Source organism: Passer montanus, unplaced genomic scaffold (assembly GCF_014805655.1).
Source record: "Passer montanus isolate IOZ18808 unplaced genomic scaffold, ASM1480565v1 scaffold177, whole genome shotgun sequence".
Lineage (NCBI taxonomy): Eukaryota > Metazoa > Chordata > Aves > Passeriformes > Passeridae > Passer > Passer montanus.
Window position 1 is genome coordinate 194,949 of NW_024365048.1, and position 9,761 is coordinate 204,709.

General features: G+C 66.2%; 1 protein-coding gene across 1 annotated transcript in view; it reads left to right on the forward strand.

The window, feature by feature from the left end:
- The first annotated feature begins 6,600 nt into the window (after positions 1 to 6,600).
- LOC120500114 (cadherin-related family member 5-like) overlaps positions 6,601 to 9,761 on the forward strand; it is a 7,926-nt gene continuing 4,765 nt past the window's right edge. The window contains exons 1-5 of the mRNA XM_039704567.1: positions 6,601 to 6,812; positions 7,353 to 7,573; positions 8,318 to 8,377; positions 8,466 to 8,558; positions 9,645 to 9,731. Of these exons, the coding sequence (XP_039560501.1) occupies positions 6,752 to 6,812; positions 7,353 to 7,573; positions 8,318 to 8,377; positions 8,466 to 8,558; positions 9,645 to 9,731 (522 nt within the window). The 5' untranslated portion in view covers positions 6,601 to 6,751. The remainder of the gene's footprint in view (positions 6,813 to 7,352; positions 7,574 to 8,317; positions 8,378 to 8,465; positions 8,559 to 9,644; positions 9,732 to 9,761) is intronic.

A 9,761-nucleotide genomic window follows, 5' to 3' on the forward strand; every position in this document is an offset into this window, starting at 1 on the left:
CAAACCGGGGCGGGGGGTGCCGGTACCCCGATCTGTCCCCAGACCCCCTCAAACGGGGCAGGGGGGTCCCGGTACCCCGGTGTGTCCCGAGGGCCCCAGAGACCCCCCTCAAACCGGGGCGGGGGGTGCCGGTACCCCGATCTGTCCCCAGACCCCCTCAAACGGGGCAGGGGGGTCCCGGTACCCCGGTGTGTCCCGAGGGCCCCAGAGACCCCCCTCAAACCGGGGCGGGGGGTGCCGGTACCCCGATCTGTCCCCAGACCCCCTCAAACGGGGCAGGGGGGTCCCGGTACCCCGGTGTGTCCCCAGACCCCCTCAAACCGGGCCGGGGTGTCCCGCGGAGCGGGGCTGGGGCAGCTCCAGCTGTTACGGAACAGGAATGACAAATCCTGGGGATGTATCAGCCCGGGGGCTCGGTGCCACAGCCCCGGTGCAGGCAGGGACAGGGCCACGCCGAGGGACACGCCATGGTCCCCACGGCAGCCCGAGGGCTGCGGGAGGGGCACCCCGAGCGGCCACCGAGGGGGCTCTGCTGGCCCTGGCTCCGGCGAGAAAGCTCCATCCTCAGCCGCCGTGGGATCCGGGCATGGGGATTCCCTGGGGCCCCCATCCCACCTTGCTCCTCACCTCAATCCATGTGATTTTGGGGTGGGGGGTTTCTCCAGGGCCCTGATCCCACCTTGTTCCTCATCCCAGTCGATGGGATCTTGGGATAGGGGCGTTTCCTGGGCTGGGGGGTTTCCCTGGAGCCCAAATCCCACCTTGTTCCAATCGATGGGATCTTGGGATGGGGGGATTCCCCAGGGCCCTGATCCCACCCTGTTCCTCACCTCAATCAATGTGATTTTGGGATATGGGGATTCCCTTGGGCCCTCATCTCACCTTGTTCCTCATCCCAATCCATGCAATTTTGGCGTGGGGGGGGTTTCCAGTGGTGGGGGGATTTCCCCAGGGCCCTGATCCCACCTTGTTCCTCGCCTCAGTTACTGGTTTGCTGACGAGCCCGGAGTCTGCCCCATCAGCAGGCAGGGGAACTGGGTTGAGAAGGATTTTGGGGAAAAACTGCTTTAATTTCCCTCATAATCCCTGCTGAGTAACGATGGGGTGGCTCTGAGGCCGGTGCTGCTCGCCCCCTCTGCCCCACGTCACCCCTGGCAGTGCCCGTGGCAGCTGGGTGGCCAAGGTCACCTCTTGCTCTGTCCCAGCCCAGAGCAGATTCCATCATTCCACGGCCAGTCCATCCACACTGAGATTTCCCTGGTGGGGCAGCTCAGGGGCTTCAGCACGGTGGGTGCTGGGCTGGGGCCCAGCAGAGCAGCCTTGCAGCGTGCTGGTGCCACCCTAGCCTTGGTGGAGATAAAATAAAGCTCTGCAAAACCCAGAGTAGTGAGGAGTGGCTGGATTGTGAGTTCCTATTTCCAATAAAGAACCAGAGCCACCAGGTGAAGGTGAATGGAACTGGGTTTGTCACATAGAGAAGTGTTTTCTTTCGTCAGCAATTAGAGAGCCTGTAGAGCTTTCACCACAGAAATACATGAATGTAAGAAGTTTACACAGCCCGAGCTGGGGCAGTCGCTGCTCAGCTCAGGGCGTTCAGGTGGCAGGAGCTGTGGTAATCAACGCCCAGCCTCACACCACAGCCAGCTCACACGGTACAAACAATTAATCAGGAATGGAAACGATGCCTCTGCTAGCCTGGAGCTCTGGCTGGCGCTGGGTGTCAGCGGCAGCAGTGGCCAAGGGTGCAGGGTGGGATTGCCCTTCACCTTGCCAGCTCCCAGGAGGGTGGGCACACTGTCCAGGCAGCGCAGTCCCCCTCTGGCTCCATCCAATCGAGCCATTAACGAGGTCTCGCTGCTCTGCCAGCCGCCAGCACCATGATGGCTGCAGGCAAAGCTGCTGTCCCACCCTCCCCAGGCCGGGTGACGCTGCCCTGGTGGCACCGAGGGCCCAGATCCCCAGTGGTGGGCAGGGCCACGCCGTGTCCTGCCCTCTGTGCAGCCTGAACCTGAGCCCTCAGCTTCCCCAAGGTGATGGACCAGCTCAGGGACTCTGCAGGCCTGGAGGGGCTTGTGGCCTGATGAACGTGTCCTGGTCAGAGTGTCCTGGTCAGTGTCCTGGTCAGCAGGTCCTGGTGAGTCTGTCCTGGTCAGAGTGTCCTGATCAGCGTGTCCTGGTCAGTGTTCTGCTCAGCACCACAGAAATACATGAATGTAAGAAGTTTACACAGCCCGAGCTGGGGCAGTCGCTGCTCAGCTCAGGGCGTTCAGGTGGCAGGAGCTGTGGTAATCAACGCCAAGCCTCACACCACAGCCAGCTCACACGGTACAAACAATTAATCAGGAATGGAAACGATGCCTCTGCTAGCCTGGAGCTCTGGCTGGCGCTGGGTGTCAGCGGCAGCAGTGGCCAAGGGTGCAGGGTGGGATTGCCCTTCACCTTGCCAGCTCCCAGGAGGGTGGGCACACTGTCCAGGCAGCGCAGTCCCCCTCTGGCTCCATCCAATCGAGCCATTAACGAGGTCTGGCTGCTCTGCCAGCCGCCAGCACCATGATGGCTGCAGGCAAAGCTGCTGTCCCACCCTCCCCAGGCCGGGTGACGCTGCCCTGGTGGCACCGAGGGCTCAGATCCCCAGTGGTGGGCAGGGCCACGCCGTGTCCTGCCCTCTGTGCAGCCTGAACCTGAGCCCTCAGCTTCCCCAAGGTGATGGACCAGCTCAGGGACTCTGCAGGCCTGGAGGGGCTTGTGGCCTGATGAACGTGTCCTGGTCAGAGTGTCCTGGTCAGTGTCCTGGTCAGTGTGTCCTGGTGAGTCTGTCCTGGTCAGCGTGTCCTGATCAGAGTGTCCTGATCAGAGTGTCCTGGTCAGTGTTCTGCTCAGTCTGTTCTGGTCAGTCTGTCCTGAGCAATGTGTCCCAATCAGAGTGTCCTGGTCAGTCTGTCCTGGTCAGTGTGTCCTGACTGATGTGTCCTGGTCAGCATGTCCTTACCAATGCCACCTGCTGGTTTCCCACTGCCAAGCCCGAGCAGACGAGAGCTGGGTCTCTGCCCGGGTCCGTGCCCGGCTCTGTGTCCGTGTCTGTGCCGTGTCTGTGCCAGGACCCCGGTGCCATCCCCGGCTGTGCCCTCGGTCCCCGCTGGGATCCTGGAGCCGGGACATTCCTTCTGCTCCGGCGGGATCGCGGCTCCGCAGAGCTGCCCCGGCGCGGGGGGAGGTGCTGGAGCGCGGTGACCCCCAGGATCGGGGCAGGGGTGCTGTCAGGGGCCTCACCTGGACCGTCCCACACGGAGCACAGGGCCCTGCCCACCGGCCCGCCGGGGCTGGGGGTCTCCCCAACCCCCGTTAGCTGCCCCGGCACCCCGTTAGTCTCAGGGGTCCCCGAGATGGAGCTGTGGGGCAGCTCTGAGGCTGAGCTTGGTTAGCTGGGATCAGGAGGTCTTGGGATGTCAGGGTGTCTCTGTGCAGCCCCAGGACCGGACAGAGGCTCCAGCGAGGCGTCCCGGGAGCGATGCTGTCCCGCTGTGTCCCTGCCCCTTCCCCACACAGCGATGCTGTCCCGAGGAGCGATGCTGTCCCGCTGTGCCCCTGCCCCGATGCTGTCCCGCTGTGTCCCTGCCCCTTCCCCACACAGCGATGCTGTCCCGCTGTGCTCCTGCCCCGATGCTGTCCCGCTGTGCCCCTGCCCCGAGTCATACACAAAGGTGTGTTATACACACAGGTGTCACGCACACACACACACAGAGGTGTCAAACACAGGAGTCACACACAGGTGTCACGCACCCACACACACAGAGGTGTCACACAGGTGTCACACACAGGAGTTGCACACAGGTGTCACACACAGGAGTTGCACACAGGTGTCACACACAGGAGTTGCACACAGGTGTCACACACAGGAGTTGCACACAGGTGTCACACACAGGTGTGTCATACACACAGGTGTATCACACACACATAGGTGTCACACACAGGAGTTGCACACAGGTGTCACACACACACAGGTGTGTCATACACACAGGTGTCACTCACACACAAGTGTGTCACACACACACATATATACACAGAGGTGTCACACACACCTGTGTCACACACACAGCTGTCTCACACACCTGCACACACACTCTCCCCTCATTTCACACTTGCACTCCCCCCCTTGGTGGCCCCCGTGTCACTTGCCCCTCCCCCAGCTCATCCTCTTTGTCCCCAAAGCGGATTATGGCGGCGGCTCAGCGGGGACACGCGAGTGTGCAAGGAGGGGCCACGCCCCCGCCAGCCTCACACGGGGCCTCAGGTGTGCCCGGGGGTGTCACACCCCTCCAGGTGTGCCCGGGGGTGTCACACCCCTGCCAGGTGTGCCCGGGGGGGGTGTGACACCCCTCACAGGTGTGCACAGGGGGGGTCAGTCACACTCCTGCCAGGTGTGTGCCCAGGGGTGTCACACCCCTGCCAGGTGTGCCCGGGGGTGTGACACCCTTCACAGGTGTGCACAGCGGGGGTCAGTCACACTCCTGCCAGGTGTGCCCGGGGGTGTCACACCCTGCCAGGTATGCACAGGGGGTGTCACACCCCTGCCAGGGATGCACAGGGGGTGTCACACCCCTCCAGGTGTGCCCGGGGGGTGTCACACCCCTCACATGTGTGCACAGGGGGGGTCAGTCACACTCCTGCCAGGTGTGCCCGGGGGTGTCACACCCCTCCAGGTGTGCACAGGGGGTGTCACAGCCCTCCCGGGTGTGCAGGGAGGGTCACACCCCCTCCCTGGGCCCACACCTGTGCAGGCAGCACGGTCAGGTCATGCACAGCCCAGCAGGCAGGCAGGGCAGGAACTGGGGCAGGGGATGGCCCAGGTGGGCAGGAGAAGGCTCAGGTGGGCAGGAAATGGCCCAGGTGCTCAGGGGATGGCCCAGGTTCTATGGGAATGGCCCAGGTGGGCAGGGGATGGCCCAGGTGGGCAGGGAATGGCCCAGGTGGGCAGGGGACAGCCCAGGTGCTATAGGAATGGCCCAGGTGGGCAGGGGAAGCCCCAGGCAGAGCCCTCGGGCAGGAGGCAGACGTGGTGCAGGCAGGTGACAGGGGATGCTCCCAGGCAGCACGGACAGGTGACATCTCCTAAATGCAGGCAGGGACTGGGGCACGCAGGTGACCCCCGGGCACGGCAGGTGGGGCAGGTGGGCTCAGGGCTCGGGGCAGCAGGGGCTGAGGGCAGGGCAGGAGATGCCCAGGCAGGTGCCAGCAGGTGATACCCGGGTGTTGGAACCCTGGCTGCTGAGAGTTTTAAACTTCCTGTGCTGACGGGCACTGACCCCCAGGAGAACACTGACCTGAGACCCCACCCCCATGAAAAAGAAGCAAAGACTCCACACCCAGGAGGTGCAGGAGAGAGCAGGTGATGCCTGGGTGATACAGGTGATGCCCAGGTGATGCCAGGGCTGGGCAGGTGATGCCCGGGTGATGCCCACGTGGTGCCCAGATGGGGCAAATCCTGCCCGGGCGGTGCCCAGGTGATACCCAGGAGGTGCCCAGGTGATGCCCAGATGGGGCAGATCCTGCCCGGGAGGTGCCCGGGCAGTGCCAAGGCTGGGCAGGTGGTGCAGGTGATGCTCAGGAAGGAGAGGTGATGCCCAGGTGCTGCAGGTGATACCCGGGTGATGCCCAGGTGTTGCCCAGGGGGTGTCCCAAGCAGGGCAGGTGATGCCCGGGTGATGCCCAGGCGGGGCAACCCAGGAGGTGCCCAAGTGATGCCCAGGGGGTGCCCAGGTGATGCCCAGGCGGGGCAGATCCTGCCCGGGCGGTGCCGGTGATGCCCCGGCAGGACAGATGATGCCCGGGTGATGCCCGGGTGTTGCCGAGGGGGTGTCCCAAGCCGGGCAGGTGGTGCAGGTGATGCCCGGGTGATGCCCAGGCGGGGCAGATCCTGCCCGGAGGTGCCCGGGCAGTGCCCAGGCCGGGCCGCGCCCGGTCCCCGCCGCCGGTGCCGGGTCAGCCCCGCCCCCGGGGGGGCTCCTGGGGTCGGGGGGCGCCCCGGACACGGGGGGTCTCTGCCGGGGGTGGCACACGGGCGGGGGGACAGCCGGGGACCGCAGGGTGGGAAGGGGAGCCCCCCGACCCCTCCTGTGCCCCCCAGCAGGGAGGGGGCGCTGGGGGAACAGCGCGGGGGACCCCGCACGGCGGTGCCGGGGTGGCTGGGGTGGCAGACGGGGAGCGCCCCCCCTTCCCCGCCCTAATTACCTGCCGCTAATTGGGGGGGGGGGCGCCATATGGCTGCCACTGCCGAGCGCGGGGAGCGCCGAGGGTCCCCCCGCAGACCCCCGGGCAGGGGCACAGCGCGGGGCCTCTGGGGGCGACACCAGTGGGATTGGTCGGGGGGACGCGGGGAGAACTCCCGGGGGACACGGAAGGGGGACACGGCTGTCACACAGGGCGAGGGGCCGGCCTGGGCCGGGCGGGGACAGGGACACCCCGGGGACACGCACCGGGGACAGGGACAGCACCCTGGGGTCCTGGAGAAGGGGACCCTGGAGCGGTGACAGCGCTGGGGACCCCCGGAGAGGGGAGCTGGCAGGGGGACAGGGATGAGGACACGGCACGGGGACCCGGGAAAGGGGACCTCGGGGTGGTGTCCGTGCTGTCCGGGGCTGTCCGGCCGGGGGGACACTGCGGAGCGGGCTGGGGACAGGGCCGCGGGGCCGGGGGTGGCAGCCCCGCTCCTCCCTCCCCCGCCGCAGGCGCCCCCCGAGGTCCCCGTGTCCCCATGGCGGCCGCGTCCTGCCCGGCGCTCCTGGCCGCCTGCCTGGCGCTGCACCTGGCCACAGGTGAGCACCCGGGGGACAGGGGACACCTCAGGGGGACACCGCGGCTGGGGGGGACCCGGGGAGGGGCAGCCAGGGGCGATGGGGACCCAAGGGATGAGGTCACCAGGGAATGGGGACTTGGGGACATGGAAAAGGAACCCTGGGAGTACCAACCGTGAGAGGTGGGACCCCAGGGCACGGGGACACAGAGGACCTTGGGGGGACCCAAAGATGTCACCCGGGTGCAGGACCACTGGGGCTGACAGCCCACTGGTCTCCTGGGACGGAGAATTGGGGCTGGGGGCCCTGGGGGACACACAGCGACCGTGCTGGGGGTCCAGGGAGTGGGACTTGGCTGCTGGGGACACGGCGGGACTGAGGGGGAGGTGGCAATGCAGGTGGAGCTGTTGGGCTGGGGACACGGGGACCCTGGGCGGGGACACGAGGGACCCTGGGGGGTCAGCGGGAACGGGCTGGGGAGGAGGCCCTGGAGGGGGGGGCAGGGAGTGGGACCTGGGGACCCCACGGACACCCGTGTGCCCATCCCCACGGCACCGGCAGCCCGGGGCGACGGCTGCAGCGGCTTCGGGAACCTGTTCACGGAGATCGCGGAGAACAGCGCCCACGGCAGCCTGGTGGCGCGGCTGCCCCCGCCGGGGGACGCGGGGGGCGCGGGGGGCGGCCTCCAGCTCTGCCTGGTGGGCGCCGACGCCGCCTGGTTCTACCTGGACGGGCGCAGCGTCCGCCTCAACGTCTCGGCCGGGAGGGCGCTGGACCGTGAGGTGACACCGCGGGGACACCCCGGGGCCTGTCCCGCTCCCGCCGTCCTGTGTCTGTCCGTGTCCGTCCGTGTCCGTCCTGCGTCCATCCTGTGTCCACTGTCCATCCTGAACCCACCCACCCTGAGTCCATCCTCCACCCGTGTCCATCTACATCCACCGTCCATCCATCTGTCCATCCATCCTGCATCCTTCCGTGTCCATTCTACATTCATCCCGTGTCCGTCCCTGTGCCCATCTCGTGTTTTTCACTTGTGCCCATCCCTCTATTCTCCATCCATCCTGTGCCCATCTTCCATTCATCCTGTGTCCATCCTATGTCCATCCTTCCATTCTCCATCCATCCTGTGTCCGTCCCTCCATCCCTCACCCATCTATGTCTATCCTGTGTCTGTCATCCATACTCCTTCTATCCTGGGTCTACCATCACCTGTCCATGTTCTGTTGTCCTCCTTCTTCTGCCCATCCTGTATCCATCCTCCGTCCATCCCATACTCCTCCTGTGTCCATCCCTTGTCCATTCCATGTCCATCCCATCTCCACCCCATGTCCACCCTATGTCCATCCCATTCCATCCCTTCACGCTCCCTCCGTGCATTGTCCCCCCACCCTGCCATACCCCCTCCTGCTGGGCCCCTGCTGGCCCTGCTTGGCATGTCCCAGCCTGTCCCTGCTTGGCATGTCCCAGCCTGTCCCCGTGGGGCAGCCCCGTGTCACCCCTCGCGCCGCTGTCCCTTGTCCCCGCAGGAGCTGGAGTCCCCGGTGCTGATGGTGGCCCTGACGTGTGCCGAGGACGGCTCCTCCCCGGTACGGCCTCGCACGGTGGGGACCCCGGGGGGCTCAGGGCCAGCCCCACCCTGGTCACTCGCTGTGTGCCTCCCCTCGGCCCCGGCAGGTCGAGTTCCGGATCATCGTCCAGGTCCTCAACGAGAACGACAACCGGCCCCACTTCCAGGGGGCCACCGTCCTCACGCACAACGTCAGCGAGGTGACAGCACTGCCCCGGCTGGGACAGGGGGGTGGCACGTCCTGCACGTGGTCACGGCGATGGGGCAGGGGTGGGCACCAGGACAGGGCTGGCCGTGAGCATGGACTGGGGACAGGCATGGGGACAGGGACAGGCATGGGGACAGGGACAGGGATGGCAGTGAGCATGGACTGGGGACAGGGACGGGGACAGGGATGGGGACAGGGAGGGGGACAGGGACGGGGACAGGGATGGGGACAGGAATAGGGATGGCCGTGAGCATGGGTGGGGACAGGGACGGGGACAGGGATGGGGACAGTGACAGGGATGGCCGTGAGCAAGGACTGGGGACAGGCATGGTGACACACATGGTGACAGGGATGGGGACAGGGATGGCCATGAGTATGGACTGGGGACACGGATGGGGACAGGATGGGGACAGGACAGTTTGTGCCAGGGTGGGTGCCCAGAAGGGACGGGGACACCCACAAGCAGGAATGGGGGTATTGGGTGTGTTCATGAGTGCTGGGCCGTGAGCATGGACTGGGGACACGGATGAGGACAGGGATGGGAACAGGGACAGTTTGTGCCAGGGTGGGTGCCCAGAAGGGACGGGGACACCCACAAGCAGGAATGGGGGTATTGGGTGTGTTCATGAGTGCTGGGGGTGTTGGGGGCCCCCTGGTGATCCCCACGAGGCAGCTCAGGGGTGTTTGGAGTGCAGGGCATGTTCAGGAACCCTGGGTGCGTTTGGGGACCACAGGGGCTGTTTGAGGGTGTGGGGTCTGTTTAGGGAGTACGGGGTGTTGGGTGACCCCAGGGATGTCGGTGACCCTGGGGGGGGGTGTTGGTAACCCTGGGGGCTGTTGGGTGTCCCCAGGGGGTGTTGGGTGTCCCCAGGATGTGTTGGGTGACCCTGGGGGGTGTTGGTGACCCTGGGATGTGCTGGGTGACCCCGGAGGGATGTCGGTGACCCTGGTGGGTGTCAGTGCCCCCGAGGGGTGTCGGTGACCCTGGTGGGTGTTGGGTGACCCGGGGGGGGTGTCGGTGCCCCCGGGGGTCGGTGCCCCCGCGGTGCCCCGGGCCCCTGGTGACGGCCGCGGGCAGCTGGCGCCGGTGCACTCGGTGGTGTTCAGCGCCCAGGCGGAGGACGCGGACGGGGACACGCTCATGTACGTCATCGACACGGCCTCGGTGAGCCGGGGCGGGGGCGGGGGGCGGCGG